The sequence below is a fragment of the Trichomycterus rosablanca genome, chromosome 1, assembly GCF_030014385.1.
Source record: "Trichomycterus rosablanca isolate fTriRos1 chromosome 1, fTriRos1.hap1, whole genome shotgun sequence".
NCBI lineage: Eukaryota > Metazoa > Chordata > Actinopteri > Siluriformes > Trichomycteridae > Trichomycterus > Trichomycterus rosablanca.
The window spans coordinates 31,541,214-31,557,540 of NC_085988.1; the positions used below are offsets into that span (position 1 = coordinate 31,541,214).

General features: G+C 39.6%; 1 protein-coding gene across 1 annotated transcript in view; it reads right to left on the reverse strand.

Moving 5' to 3' along the window:
* Positions 1-12,368: 12,368 nt before the first annotated feature.
* Positions 12,369-16,327, reverse strand: part of pamr1b (peptidase domain containing associated with muscle regeneration 1b) — a 53,240-nt gene continuing 49,281 nt past the window's right edge. The window contains exons 13-14 of the mRNA XM_062991337.1: positions 16,043-16,327; positions 12,369-13,429 (exon numbers count right to left, since the gene is read on the reverse strand). The exon at positions 16,043-16,327 is cut by the window's right edge and continues 65 nt beyond it. Coding sequence (XP_062847407.1) covers positions 12,881-13,429; positions 16,043-16,327 — 834 coding nt within the window. The 3' untranslated portion in view covers positions 12,369-12,880. The remainder of the gene's footprint in view (positions 13,430-16,042) is intronic.

Genomic DNA, 16,327 nt, shown 5'->3' on the forward strand with positions numbered 1-16,327 from the left:
GATCTATAGCAAGCTGTCTTGGAATGTGCAATACTAATCCAAGCGACTCTATAAATCATGGTGACATGCTGCTCACCAGTTAAGAACCCATTAAGACGCTGTGTAAGTGATAAAGAAATGACACTAAGACTGATGTCAAAATTACATTCACAAACACAATGTATATTTTGTCAAGTATGTCATGTATGTACACATACAAAATAATACATAATAATATATACACTACATTATCAAACCCTTTCAAATCTCAATAATATACAGTACATTGAAATTAATTGTTCTTATTTACTAGCTATCAGTTGCAACTAAAAATATTAAAGACATTCTTAAAAGGTATTATGGTAATGTGTATAGAATTAAATGAAATGATACTTCAAGATGTCTCAGTAAACAGATAAACTATATTTATTGATACATACATGCAATTTTGCTACAGATACATGATTGATTATGTCTGAAAGAGGGGGGTAGCTAAAGCTCTGCAATGAACTGCATCCAGTTTGGGTGTGTTGCTGCATTGTGCCCAGTGATTGTAAGGAAACCTGACCCACCATGAGCCTGACCAGTAAAAATCAATGGTAAAACATGAAAATAAAATGGAAATTATAAGATTATTGTACATTACATGATACATATAGGCAAAGTTGACATAATTTGGAATTTAAATGAAAAAATCTAGTTGGTTTGACAAATGTCCATGAGCACTATTATTCAACCTCCATACTTAGTACTTGGTGGAACAGCCTTTAGCCTTGATGACCTCTAATAATTTCAGTAAGTTATAGCAAGCTTCTGGCACCTCTCTTGTGGAATCTTTAGTCATTCTTCTTGTGCAGAAGCTTCAAACTCATTGAGGTTTAAAGTCTTTTATTTAGCAAGTACTTCCTTTGAATCCCATTAAACATTAATCCTATTAAAGGGCCTCAGTCAAAAATACGCATACATGAGTTCAAAAATTGATACTTACTATTTTTAATTTGGTGTTGTTTTGTAAAGTCGTTTCATCATTAGTGAAGATGATTACACCTCTCTGCCCATTTATTTACATTACAGCAGTACCTTGAAACTCAACGTCAATTAGTTCTGGGAGTGGCGTTGAGTTTAAAAGGTGTTGAGTTTCAAGGTATTTTTTCCCATAAGGATATATGGGAAACCAGTTAATGCGTTCCATGGTCCTGTGGAACAGCATATATTTTAGGCTTATGTAAAATAATGGGGTTGTTCTTACAATTTTTTAGAACCTCGAGCTGTATAAAAGTGAAAGAGGAAGAAAATCCAGCTAAACACAGATACATGCAGATGCTTTCAGACTGGATTTGACGGTTATTCTACACAAATGCAGATTCGTCTCATATGCACACTATGATGACGTTTTACCTCACCGCTCAGGCCAAGCGCTGAACAAAACAGCTGTTAATTTAAAAGGAAGTAAGTAAACACATTAAGTTTAAAGTAAATGTCGAAGATTTTGAGTTTAGGGGACATTTTGTCCTGGGTGGTAAGAAAATTCAATCTGCATTCTAATGTAGAGGGTAAGTTTGTCTGGATGGTCAGATGTAATTTAAGAATCAACCAATATGGATCAACAATTAATAAGAACCTACTTGAACACAGTTAACACTGTCCACAGTCAAGCATTTTTCCATTGCCATAGGCTTTAAGTCTACAGTTACTTTCTATGTAATGAACAACAAACTCTAATTAAGTTTAAGGTGTCACTTTTGAAGTAGGATCCTCTGTATTGTGCAGTAGCCTTTAAGTTCCTAGCTATACAATACTAAGTATGTTCTGATAAATGACATTGACATTTAATGCAGCTGCTAACACATCACCAATAAATGATGTCGGTTTAAAGTATGGAAATGCTTCCAGAGTGACATCTAATTTTACAAACCCCCTTTCTGGAAAAGCTCTTTCCAGCACTTGCTCACTGCTAATCACCGGGTCAATTTTGCACTCACAACCAATCAAGTGTTTGAGAAGTTAGCTTCTACCCAAATACTGATGATGCCCTGTGAGTTAATAGGGCATGAGAAGAAGCTGTGTTTTAATTGTAATGGAAAAGCTTGTTTTTCTCACTTCCTTTGGGATTTTTAAAGAGTCTGTAGGATTGAAATAAAGAGGTAGCACAAAAGTAAAAAATTTACTTTTGGCTGAGCAACCAGACTGTATTTTGTAAAAAGAATAAATTTTTTAACATGAAACACTCACAGTTGTGACAGGGGCAGCTTCTTTCAGCAGCAGCAGTACAACTATTAGTAGAGGTTCTAGAATAAATGCATGTTCCAAGAACTCTCACACTTATTAGCACTAATGTGCTGCACTATATAAATCAGCGCCATCTCAGTGCAGAATATTTGCTTGGTCATTCACACAGTCGGTAAGGTAATGTTAGTAGTTGTGTTTGCCTTTTCTTTTTCAGTGATCCAAATGTAGCTAGTATGTCATGTTCAATTGCAGTTCCAACCCAGTACTCTTCCCTACGAAGTGCACTGTCTAGTTATCTCCTTTTGTTTTATGCCAGTCAAACGTTCAGTTGGAGTTGTCTGAGGAGCTCAAGATAACCTAAGATATTCTAGGCCACCTTTCTAGACAACCACCTCAGAGAGTGAGGAAAACCATCTCAGACAGTGAGGAAAACCATCTCAGAGAGTGAGGAAAACCACCTCAGAGAGTGAGGAAAACCATCTCAGAGAGTGAGGAAAACCATCTCAGAGAGTGAGGAAAACCACCTCAGAGAGTGAGGAAAACCATCTCAGAGAGTGAGGAAAACCATCTCAGAGAGATCTCAGAGAGTGAGGAAAACCACCTCAGAGAGTGAGGAAAACCATCTCAGAGAGTGAGGAAAACCATCTCAGAGAGATCTCAGAGAGTGAGGAAAACCGTTTCAAAGAGTGAGAAAAACCACCTAAGATAGTGAGGAAAAGAATCTCAGAGAGTGAGGAAAACCACCTCAGAGAGTGAGGAAAACCATGTCAGAAAGTGAGGAAAACCACCTAAGAGAGTGAGGACAACCATCTCAGAGAGTGAGGAAAACCGTCTCGGAGAGTGAGGAAAACCATCTCAGAGAGTAAGGAAAACGAGTGAGGAATACCATCTCAGAGAGTGAGGAAAACCACCTCAGAGAGTGAGGAAAACCGTCTCAGAGAGTGAGGAAAACCGTCTCAGAGAGTGAGGAAAACCATCTCAGAGAGTGAGGCAAACCATCTCAGAGAGTGAAAAAAACCATCTCAGAGAGTGAGGCAAACCATCTCAGAGAGTGAGGAAAACCATCTCAGAGAGTAAGGAAAACGAGTGAGGAATACCATCTCAGAGAGTGAGGAAAACCACCTCAGAGAGTGAGGAAAACCGTCTCAGAGAGTGAGGAAAACCACCTCAGAGAGTGAGGAAAATCGTCTCGGAGAGTGAGGAAAACCATCTCAGAGAGTAAGGAAAACGAGTGAGGAATACCATCTCAGAGAGTGAGGAAAACCACCTCAGAGAATGAGGAAAACCGTCTCAGAGAGTGAGGAAAACCGTCTCAGAGAGTGAGGAAAACCACCTCAGAGAGTGAGGAAAACCGTCTCAGAGAGTGAGGAAAACCATCTCAGAGAGTAAGGAAAACGAGTGAGGAATACCATCTCAGAGAGTGAGGAAAACCATCTCAGAGAGTGAGGCAAACCATCTCAGAGAGTGAGGAAAACCATCTCAGAGAGTGAGAAAAACCATCTCAGAGAGTGAGGCAAACCATCTCAGAGAGTGAGGAAAACCATCTCAGAGAGTGAGGTACCCAATTCAGAGAGTGAGGAAAACCACCTCAGAGAGTGAGGAATACCTCAGAAAATCGTTGTCACTTCACACAGTCTACCATTACATAAATGCAACCTGTTACATCAGAAGTCCATTTTTATGTCAGTCAGTGCTGTATATGATTAATCAACAAGTTGAATAAAGACATGACAAGAACAAGGGTTTTTTGTCACTTGTTTAGGCAGAATGTGTATGTTTCTTATTCTGACTTTGATGAAGACCTGACCACATTTTATGAGTAATTAATGCAGAAATCTAGGTCTTTCTAATGGGTTCACAAAGGATTCCTTTTATTTCAATGTTTTTTGTGGCTTTACTGGATTAACAAAGTCTTAAAAGTGGCTTGGCCTCCATGATTTGTAGTAGAGTTCCCCCAATTGAAGGTAATATCTTCTCATGAGAAACGTATAGCCTTTACGCTTTCTTTTTCCAGCACTTGCTCACTGCTAATCACCGGGTCAATTTTGCACTCTCAACCAATCAAGTGTTTGAGAAGTTAGCTTCTACCCAAATACTGATGATGCCCTGTGAGTTAATAGGGCATGAGAAGAAGCTGTGTTACAATGGTACTGGAAAAGCTTGTTTTTCTCACTTCCTTTGGGACGTTTAAAGATTCTGTAGGATTGAAATAAAGAGGTAGCGCAACAAGAGCCTTTTCACAATCATCCTGGGGAACATCGGCTCCCAAGTGAAATTACCTCTAGCAGTACATCTTTCTCACAAGTCTTTATTCTAGATGAATGGGAGAATCTCTCAATCCAAACACTCATGACTGCTTTATCTGCATATTAAATAGCGCATTGGACATGCTTAAAACTCAGTAAATGCTAATGATCATACGTCACCATGCATGTGTTTTGGGGGAAGGGTGTGTGAAAATGAGGGGATGAAGGGCCCCATCCCTCACACATTCACATCCTTTTCATCTCTGTGTGCATCTTTCCGGAGAGGACTCACTACAGATGGAGCTAATCCTACACCACCTGAGAGTCTGTGTGAGAATGTGTGTGTGCGAGTGCTTGAATGTGTGTGCAAAATTACAATGTTTTTGTAAGTGACATCCCGGGGGCTCACATTTATTCATGGTTTCATGGGTCAGTGGCACTAAATCATTTGGGCGTTCTATGACATGCCATAGCTGTGCATGACACTGTTTTTCCCTTTAGTAGCTTCACAGCTAAACAGATAGATAGATAGATAGATAGATAGATAGATAGATAGATAGATAGATAGATAGATAGATAGATAGATAGATAGATAGATAGATAGATAGATAGATAGATAGATAGATAGATAGACAGACAGACAGACAGACAGACAGACAGACAGACAGCCAGATAGATAGATAGATAGATAGATAGATAGATAGATAGATAGATAGATAGATAGATAGATAGATAGACAGACAGACAGACAGATAGACAGATAGATAAATAAAATTTTATTGTTATTGCTCAGTACAGGTACAAGGCAGCAAAATGCAGTAACAGAGAATAATAGTAAACATATATATCTATGATTAATATATAATTATAACTACAGCTATTTACATATATTATGTCTATGTACATAGTACTACATACATAATAGTAATAATAATAATAAGCATATGAATAAGAATGGGATTAGTTAGGTATGTATTATAATAATAACAGTAATAATAAAGATGTGTAAAATAAATAACTATACAGCTGTAACTATAACTATATAAAGACGCTGCTAAATAACTATACATATACGAGTAAATAACTGTGCAATAATTGTGACTAATCTATTTATAATTTTTAGGCCCACATGTATGTGAGCAATGTGTAATTTGTTTGGTTATTATTTGGTCATTTTGTTCATTTATTTATTTTAACCAACCACTTTATTCTGGTCAGGGTTGCAGTGAGTCCCAAAAGCGTGGGTGCAAGTCAAAAATGACCTTGGACAAATTTATTTAATTTTCTTTTACTTATTGTCCCAACTTTTTTAAAGTAAGATTTTATATACACTTATCAGCCATAACATTTAAACCACCTCCTTGTTTCTATACTCATTGTCCATTTCATCAGCTCCACTTACCATATTGGAGCACTTTGTAATTCTACAATTACTGACTGTAGTCCACCTTTCCTCTACATACTTTTTAAGCGTGCTTTCACCCTGTTCTTCAATGTTGAGGACCCCCACAGGACCACCACAGAGCAGGTATTATTTAGGTGGACGATTCTCAGCACTGCAGTGACACTGACATGGTGGTGGTGTGTTAGTGTGTGTTGTGCTGGTATGAATGGATCAGACACAGAAGCGCTGATGGAGTTTTTAAATACTGTGTCCACTCACTGTCCGCTCTATTAGACACTCCTACCTAGTTGGTCCACCTTGTAGATGTAAAATCAGAGACGATTGCTCATCTATTGCTGCTGTTTGAGTTGGTCCTCTTCTAGACCTTCATCAGTGGTCAAAGGACGCTGCCTGCGGGGCGCTGTTGGCTGGATGTATTTTTGGTTGGTGGACTATTCTCAGTCCAGCAGTGACAGTGAGGTGTTTAAAAACTCCAGCAGCATTGCTGTGTCTGATCCACTCATACCAGCACAACACACACTAACACACCACCACTGTCAGTGTCACTGCAGTGCTGAGAATGATCCACCACCCAAATAATACCTACTCTGTGGGGGTCCTAACCATTAAAGAACAGCATGAAAGGTGGCTAACAAAGCCTGCAGAGAAACAGATGGACTACAGTCAGTAATTGTAGAACTACAAAGTCATTGTATATGGTAAGTGGAGCTGATAAAATGGACAAAGTGTGTAGAAACAAGGAGGTGGTTTCAATGTTATGGCTGAACAGTATATATATATATATATACACGTATATATATATATATATATATATATATATATATATATATATATATACGTGTATATATATACAGTATATATACAGTATATACAGTGGGGCCAAAAAGTATTTAGTCAGTCACTGATTGTGCAAGTTCTCCTACTTAGAAAGATGAGAGAGGTCTGTAATTTTCATCATAGGTACACTTCAACTATGAGAGACAAAATGAGAAATGAGAAATGAGAAAATCCAGGAAATCACATTGTAGGATTTTTAAAGAATTTATTTGTAAATTATGGTGGAAAATAAGTATTTGGTCAATAACAAAATTTCAACTCAATACTTTGTAACATAACCTTTGTTGGCAATGACAGCGGTCAAACGTTTCCTGTAAGTCTTCACCAGGTATGCACACACTGTAGCTGGTATTTCGGCCCATTCCTCCATGCAGATCTCCTCTAGAGCAGTGATGTTTTGGGGCTGTCGCTGGGCAACACGGACTCCACAAATTTTCTATGGGGTTGAGGTCTGGAGACTGGCTAGGCCACTCCAGGACCTTGAAATGCTTTTTACGGAGCCACTCCTTCGTTGCCCGAGCGGTGTGTTTGGGATCATTGTCATGCTGGAAGACCCAGCCACGTTCCATCTTCAATGCTCTCACTGATAGAAGGAGGTTTTGGCTTAAAATCTCACGATACATGGCCCCGTTCATTCTTCCCTTAACACGGATCAGTCGTCCTGTCCCCTTTGCAGAAAAACAGCGCCAAAGCATGATGTTTCCACCCCCATGCTTCACAGTAGGTATGGTGTTCTTGGGTTCTTCTTCTTCCTCCAAACACGACGAGTTGAGTTTACTTTCATCTGACCACATGATATTCTCCCAATCCTCTTCTGGATCATCCATATGCTCTCTGGCAAACTTCAGACGGGCCTGGACATGTACTGGCTTAAGCAGGGGGACACGCCTGGCACTGCAGGATTTGAGTCCCTCTCGGCGTAGTGTGTTACTGATGGTAGCCTTTGTTACTTTGGTCCCAGCTCTCTGCAGGTCATTCATCAGGTCCCTCTGTATAGTTCTGGGATTTTTGCTCACCGTTCTCATGATCATTTTGACCCCACGGGATGAGATCTTGACCCCAAGGGAGATTATCAATGGTCTTGTATGTCTTCCATTTTCTTACACTTGCTCCCACAGTTGATTTATTCACACCAACCTGCTTGCCTATTGTAGATTCACTCTTCCCAGCCTGGTGCAGGTCTACAATTTTCTTCCTGGTGTCCTTCGACAGCTCTTTGGTCTTGGCCATGGTTGAGTTTGGAGTCTGACTGTTTGAGGCTGTGGACAGGTGTCTTTTATACAGATAACGAGGTCAAACAGGTGCCATTAATACAGGTAACGAGTGGAGGTTACAGGTCTGTGAGAGCCAGAAATCTTGCTTGTTTGTTATTGACCAAATACTTATTTTCCACCATAATTTACAAATAAATTCTTTAAAAATCCTACAATGTGATTTCCTGGATTTTTTTTTCTCATTTTGTCTCTCATAGTTGAAGTGTACATATGATGAAAATTACAGACCTCTCTCATCTTTCTAAGTAGGAGAACCTGCACAATCAGTGGCTGACTAAATACTTTTTGACTCCACTGTATATATATATACAGTGTATCACAAAAGTAAGTACACCCCTCACATTTCTGCAAATATTTCATTATATCTTTTCATGGGACAACACTATAGACATGAAACTTGGATATAACTTAGAGTAGTCAGTGTACAGCTTGTATAGCAGTGTAGATTTACTGTCTTCTGAAAATAACTCAACACACAGCCATTAATGTCTAAATAGCTGGCAACATAAGTGAGTACACCCCACAGTGAACATGTCCAAATTGTGCCCAAATGTGTCGTTGTCCCTCCCTGGTGTTATGTGTCAAGGTCCCAGGTGTGAATGGGGAGCAGGGCTGTTAAATTTGGTGTTTTGGGTACAATTCTCTCATACTGGCCACTGGATATTCAACATGGCACCTCATGGCAAAGAACTCTCTGAGGATGTGAGATGTGAGGATCCAGAGGTTGGCTTTAAAAAATAGACACATGAGTGCTGCCAGCATTGCTGCAGAGGTTGAAGACGTGGGAGGTCAGCCTGTCAGTGCTCAGACCATACGCCGCACACTGCATCAACTCGGTCTGCATGGTCGTCATCCCAGAAGAAAGCTGACGCACAAGAAAGCCCGCAAACAGTTTGCTGAAGACAAGCAGTCCAAGAACATGGATTACTAGAATGCCCTGTGGTCTGACGAGACCAAGATAAACTTGTTTGGCTCAGATGGTGTCCAGCATGTGTGGCGGCGCCCTGGTGAGAAGTACCAAGACAACTGTATCTTGCCTACAGTCAAGCATGGTGGTGGTAGCATCATGGTCTTTGGCTGCATGAGTGTTGCTGGCACTGGGGAGCTGCAGTTCATTGAGGGAAACATGAATTCCAACATGTACTGTGACATTCTGAAACAGAGCATGATCCCCTCCCTTCGAAAACTCATGGCAGTTTTCAAACAGGATAACGACCCCAAACACAACCTCCAAGATGACAACTGCCTTGCTGAGGAAGCTGAAGGTAAAGGTGATGGACTAAACCCAATTGAGCACCTGTGGCGCATCCTCAAGTGGAAGGTGGAGGAGTTCAAGGTGTCTAACATCCACCAGCTCCGTGATGTCATCATGGAGGAGTGGAAGAGGATTCCAGTAGCAACCTGTGCAGCTCTGGTGAATTCCATGCCCAGGAGGGTTAAGGCAGTGCTGGATAATAATGGTGGTCACACAAAATATTGACACTTTGGGCACAATTTGGACATGTTCACTGTGGGGTGTACTCACTTATGTTGCCAGCCATTTAGACATTAATAACTGTGTGTTGAGTTATTTTCAGAAGAAAGTAAATCTACACTGCTATACAAGTTGTACACTGACTACTCTAAGTTATATCCAAGTTTCATGTCTATAGTGTTGTCCCATGAAAAGATATAATGAAATATTTGCAGAAATGTGAGGGGTGTACTCACTTTTGTGATACACTGTATATATACTGTATATACAGTATATATATATATATATATATATATATATATATATATATATATATATATATAAAATTTTACTTTTAAAAAGGATTTAAGTGAGTTTGACAAGGACCAAATTGTGATGGCTAGACGACTGGGTCAGAGCATCTCCAAAACTGCAGCTCTTGTGGGGTGTTCCCAGTCTGCAGTGGTCAGTATCTATTAAAAGTGGTCCAAGAAAGGAACAGTGGTAAACCGCCGACAGGGTCATGGACGGCCAAGGCTCATTGATGCAAAGGCTGGCCCGTGTGGTCTGATCCAACAGACGAGCTACTGTAGCTCAAATTGCTGAAGAAGTTAATGCTGATTCTGATAGAAAGGTGTCAGAATCCATGCCCAAAGGGTCAGTGCTGTATATATATATGATTCTTAAACTTGCTGTGAAATGGAATGTTGTGTTAAGAGCAATACAAACAAAACCAATCTAGATGAACCGAATGCACCCTTATTGCCATCTAGTGTTCGAATTTAGATTTAACACAGGAAGAACATGCAAACTCCACACAGCGATGACACTGCCTGACCAGCCAGGGGTATCAAACTCAGGTCCTTTTTACTGTGAGGTGCTAGCACCACCCACTGCGGCACAGTGCCACTCTGAAGTCGTTTTTTTTTTTTTAGTTAATAAATTAATGTTGGGATCAGGAGTCTATATTTATAATAGTAAAAAATACAAAAGACAAATGTTTCTAAAATGTATAAATTCAGCACAGGTTATATTAAATGTAATTTCACAATATCATGATTTAATAGGCATTTAGCTTACCCCCATGCGATAATCACTTAAAATCTATTGAATTAGGTTACCTTTACCAATGTACTTTTATTTATGTTATTAGTATTATTATTATTTTTTTGCATTTTCTCTCTTTGCTCCTGATTTTTAGCGTGTCCAATTTTCACCCAATTGCATCATGCTTTCTCTCTACTGGTGCTGACCCCCGCCCTCTGATTAAGGAGAGCGAACTCACACATGTCCCCTCCGATACGCATATGCGAATCAGCCCTGAGCACGGAGAGCCCCACCCTGATCAGCATTATTTCTCTACTCTGTGCAGATGCCATCAACCAGCCAGCAGAGGTCGTAATTGCATCAGTTATGAGGTCCCTCTCCGGCTCCTTAACCCTGTATGAACAAGAGCCAAACATTGTTCATATAGCTGTCTAGCCTATCCGGATGGCAGAGCTGAGATTCGATACATTGTATTCGAAATCACAGCTCTGGTGTGCTAGCGTATTTTACCGCTGTGCCACCTGAGCGGCATTATTAGTATTATTTTTAATAGAAAAATATCCACTTGCATGTTTTTTTTCTCTCTCATAAATTACTGTGTAATTGTGTGTGCCCACTAGACTGGCTTTTGGCCAAATTGTAGCTCAGCTGTTTCCACTTCATATATGCTGCTTGCTACCTTGATTTAGCTTGGATGGATTATGTTTTCTCTGCATTCTCATTTTTTGTATTAAGTACTTTCTAGATACACTATTTAGCCAAAAGTATTCACTCACCCATCCAAATCATTGAATTCAGGTGTTCCAATCACTTCCATGGCCACAGGTGTATAAAACCAAGCATCTAGGCATACAGACTGCTTCTACAAACCTTAGTAAAAGAATGGGTCGCTCTCAGGAGCTCAGTGAATTCCAGCATGGTACCGTGATAGGATGCCACCTGTGCAACAAGCACATCACCAAGCACAATGCAAAGCATCGGATGGACTCCACTGGACTCTAGAGCAGTGGAGACGTGTTCTCTGGAGTGACGAATCACGCTTCTCCGTCTAGCAATCAGATGGACGAGTCTGGGTTTGGCGGTTGCCAGGAGAACGGTATTTGTCTGACTGTGTTGTGCATGTAAAGTGTAAAGTTTGGTGGAGGGGGGATTATGGTGTGGAGTTGTTTTTCAGGAGTTGGGCTTGGCCCCTTATATCCAGTGAAAGGAACTCTTAATGCTTCAGCATACCAAGAGATTTTGGACAATTTCATGCTCCCAACTTTGTGGGAACAGTTTGGGGATGACCCCATCCTGTTCCAACATGACTGTGCACCAGTGCACAATGCAAGGTCCATAAAGACATGGATGAGCAAATTGGTGTGAAAGAACTTGACTGGTCTGCACAGAGTCCTGACCTCAACCCGATAGAACACCTTTGAGATGAATTAGAGTGGAGACTGCGAGCCAGACCTTCTCATCCAACATCAGTGTCTGACCTCACAAATGTGCTTCTGGAAGAATGGTCAAAAATTCCCATAAACACACTCCTAAACTTTGTGGAAAGCCTTCCCAGAGGAGTTGAAGCTGTTATAGTTGCAAAGGGTGGGCCGACATCATATTAAACCCTATGGATTAAGAATGGGACGTCACTCAAGTTCATATGCGTGTGAAGGCAGCGAATACTTTTGGCAATATAGTGTATATTTTGTAATATAGCCAACCAAAAGCAACTTCTTATGCATGTCTAATTCAAGTTGACAGATTAAGTTAAGAAACAAAAAGAATTCAACTAGTACCCAATGTTGTCATATGTGGGTTTTGGGTTTGGTCTGGTGGTTGGGTTGGGTTGTTTATTTAGATTACCTCATGCTGTTTTTCAAATGTTTTAAACAGTACAATGAAACATAAACCTGTGGTTTTCACTTACAACACAACACCAAATGATTTTATTAAAAAGCACACAAGTTCAATAGTTTTGTACAATATATACATAGTTTTGGTCATGTTTACAATTGTGGAGTAATACATTACAGTCTATGTACATTACAAACATCCAGAAGGCCAAACATCTCTGATATAAATAATAGCAGAATACTTGGTTTTCTGGTCAATCCAACAGCACCGTATTGATTACCTGAGGACCCACATGTGAAAGACATGGGTCATTGTTGGTAGACATTTCCCATTTTTCTTATTGCAAGGCCAGTTGGTTGGTCTGTTTACTACATGTTTAAGTTAATATGTTGCTGGAGAAGTTGCTCTTAGCTTGGCATAGACTACTACCTGAAACTGGGTCCATGCCCCTTACTGCTACAGCTATCTTCTCATAGTGCATTGTCCAGTGTTAGTTTAAGCGACATATTAAAGTGTTATTAGGGCAAAAAGAAAATGCAAGACAAAGCTGGTGGTAAAATTCTTAAATAATAAACTATTTCATATTCCTCTCAAAAAAGTCAAGAAAGTTAGCAATATGTGTGTAGACAGTATAAAGCTCTGGGTTGCAGTCTAGTGAGTCATACCCAAAACTAACCAATCCCAAAAGTTTCCACTCCTGCTTTTGGTCAAGTGATGATTCTGGAGAAAAAGTAGGTGGGGCAATCAGTACACCCCCAGTCTCAGCTGGACAGATGTTAGAAGGACTGGCGCCAGCACCCTGTCGACCACACAACATGTTTTCTGAGACACTGATAGGAAGGCCATACTTAGCGTATTGTTGCTCACAATGCACCACATCACCCAGCATCACTGTGCCCACACGTGCACGTTCTGTCTCCCCAAATTTGGCATCAGGAATGAGGGACCAGCCCGTCACCATGGCCTGTCTGGAGAGAGTCTCCTCCAATGCATCCTGAGCATTTGGGAGGCAGATGGGCAACACATGCTCACCAATCCGGGCTTTATCCAGCAATTTTAGGATAGCCAGATCAGAGTCTAGCACCAGAGGATCATAATTGGGGTGTACAGTGATGGAAGACACCTAGGAAAGTAAAGATGGGGAACAGTTAGATTTAGGGGTCATAAACTGGTAAATATTTGGCATTACTTTTTCCATTGCTGCTTAACTAACTAACTACATAAATAAATAAGTAATAAATATTCTGTTTAAACACACACATACCCTGCAGATTTGTTGTGTTCTTAAAAAACAACTGCAACAACAACAATAATAATAATAACAATACTACTACTGCTAATCATAATAATAATAATAATAATAATGTTAATAAACAAATCTCTATGTAGACCCAGACCATAAGCATGACTTTTTAAAAACCATGGGCTTTACTCAGTAAAGGGGATGGCATGGTGACTCAGTGGGTAGCACTGTTGCCTCACAGCAAGAAGGTCCTGGATTTAATCCCCAGGTGGCGTGGTCCAGGTTTTTTCTGTGTGGAGTTTGCATGTTCTCCCGTGTCTGTGTGGGTTTCCTCCGGGAGCTCCGGTTTCCTCCCACAGTCCAAAGACCTATAAGTGAGGTGAATTGGAGATACAAAATTATCCATGACTGTGTTTGACATTAAACTTGTGAACCAAAGAATGTTGTGTAAACCTGTTCTGTCATGAATGTAACCAAAGTGTGTAAAACATGATGTTAAAATCCTAATTAATAAATTATTCAGTAAAGGGGTATTTGTGTGCTCAGTGAATGATTTTAGTTGAAAATGCCGACATTTCGTACTGGTGTTACTCACTGTTGTAACAGCCACTGCTGGTGACATCGATGACAATTAGTAACATTATTTTTAAGAGGTCTTATGAACATCCCACAATTAAAATACATTTATTGTTTGAAAATAAGTTAGTAAAAAAAGACTTTGATTAAGGCAGCATAAATATTAATGAAGTGGAACCTCGATTTAAAGTACAAAATCTGGAAAACCAAATGTCTGGTACAATTGTTTAAAATTCTCTCAAGAAGCGAACCAAGACTAGTAGTTCAGTAACTGTCCACTAGCCAGCGCACGTCTCTCTGTTTACAGGAGTGATAGGCTTGATTTACTTTTTCTCTTTGTTCTCACCTTTGTCTCGGTGTTTTATGCTTCATTTTTGCAAGTTCTAGTGCTTAGTTATGCACCAGCACTGCTCCAGTAGCCACCAGCAGTGCTTCAGATTCCGAATAATAGATACTCTGAGTCCCCACTATACGATCACAGCAATAAAAACATCTCCTCCACCACACAAGGTAAATGAAATTTCTCCCCAGTAGTACAGTACACCAATTTACATGACATACTGTATTTACATATCTATTTACGTTGTTCATTTTACTGTTTATCATGTGTGCATGTTTAACACTTTTGTTTACCTTAGTGCTGTGTTTTCATATATTTTCGCACAAAAAAATCTCAGAACACATTTTACGGACCAGTGCACCCCTCTTTCAGTCTGTTAAATCGAGGTTCCACTGTAGGCTATTTATTAAAAGTGACTTTTGAGGAGAAAATAAACTCTGAACATTATCTAAATCAGCACTGTCTAAAGCCACTCTATTCTAGGAATAATTCAATTGATATTTTGACTTTTTCTTGTACTAAACATTTACTGCATTGTTTGGTTACCCCAGGACACAAAATCAGTGGAAACACCACTTGTGGTTGATAATGGCTTGATTTAAAGTGTTTATTTTAAACATATTACTTTTCAATAGTCTATGCACGTACACATACAGTTATGTATATGTATGGATATATGTAGTGATTTCTCACCAATTGTACAACACTGGTTTGCTCTTTACGTATACTGTATTCACTTTAAGCTTACATGGCACCTTTTTTATTTAATCTCTACTTAAAGTTTTTATCTCTACTTAGATTTTTCTATATTTTTTGTAAAGTTATTTCTGTTTTGTACATTAAGTTTTCTCTTTCCCTTTGTTCTTTGGTATTAATGTGACCAGGCAGTTGTAAAAGCATTTCACTGCTAGTTATACCATGTATAGACCTGTATGTGACAAATAAAACTTTAAACTTGAACAATTTTTTTAGGTTCCTGGGGTTTAACAAAGCCTGTGTCTTACAATAATAATTCACCAATGTTTTTGTAAATACAGTGCAATCTAACAGACTTACCATTTAGTTTCTTTCATTGACTTTTACTTTATTGCAGACAGTATTAACCTAAGAAATTTAATTTTTTGTTTGGTCAACTTCATTTCATTTGTATGTACGTCAATGTATTTTTCAACAAAAAGTGGGTATAAATACTGGACTGGCCTTCCTGCAGTCCTGACCTGTCCCTAATAGAGACTGTGTGGAGAGTTTTGAAATAAAAATGCAACAACAACCCTGTACAGTTTCACACCTTAATATTTGTTCATAGGAAAAATGGGACAAAAAAACACCTGAAACACTTTATTGTTGGTATCCTCGGTGCCAAACACCAAAAGTGTTTTGAGTGGAAAGGAATGGCAATGTTAAAAAATGCTTTAACATCCCAACTTGTTTTAGACTGTGTTACAGGTCTGAAAGGCAGGAATGCATATTAACAAATAAAATGAAGTTGACCAGACAAAACTGAATTTCTTTTTTTTTTTTTGCAGTTTTCAAACTGTCTCAACTTTTTCTGATTTTGATTTGTATGCAGTCCTTACCCTAAGATGCTGCAAGCCCTTTGTCTGACGCAGGTCACTCCGGTACTGCTTTCCCAGCACTACTCGGACCTTGGCTACATCCAGTGGGTACAGCTTGCCTAGCTCAGTGACACAGTGGGCAGCAACCACCACGCTGCGTTGGTTGAGGAGAGCTCCGCTACACACCAGCTGCCAGTTGTCTAAAGACATATCGTCAGCTTCTCCTGTCAAATCTGGCCCTTTGCTCAAGCTACGTGACTTGCCCGGCTTTCCTTCTTTGTTTAGGCCAGATGGACGGTAGATGGC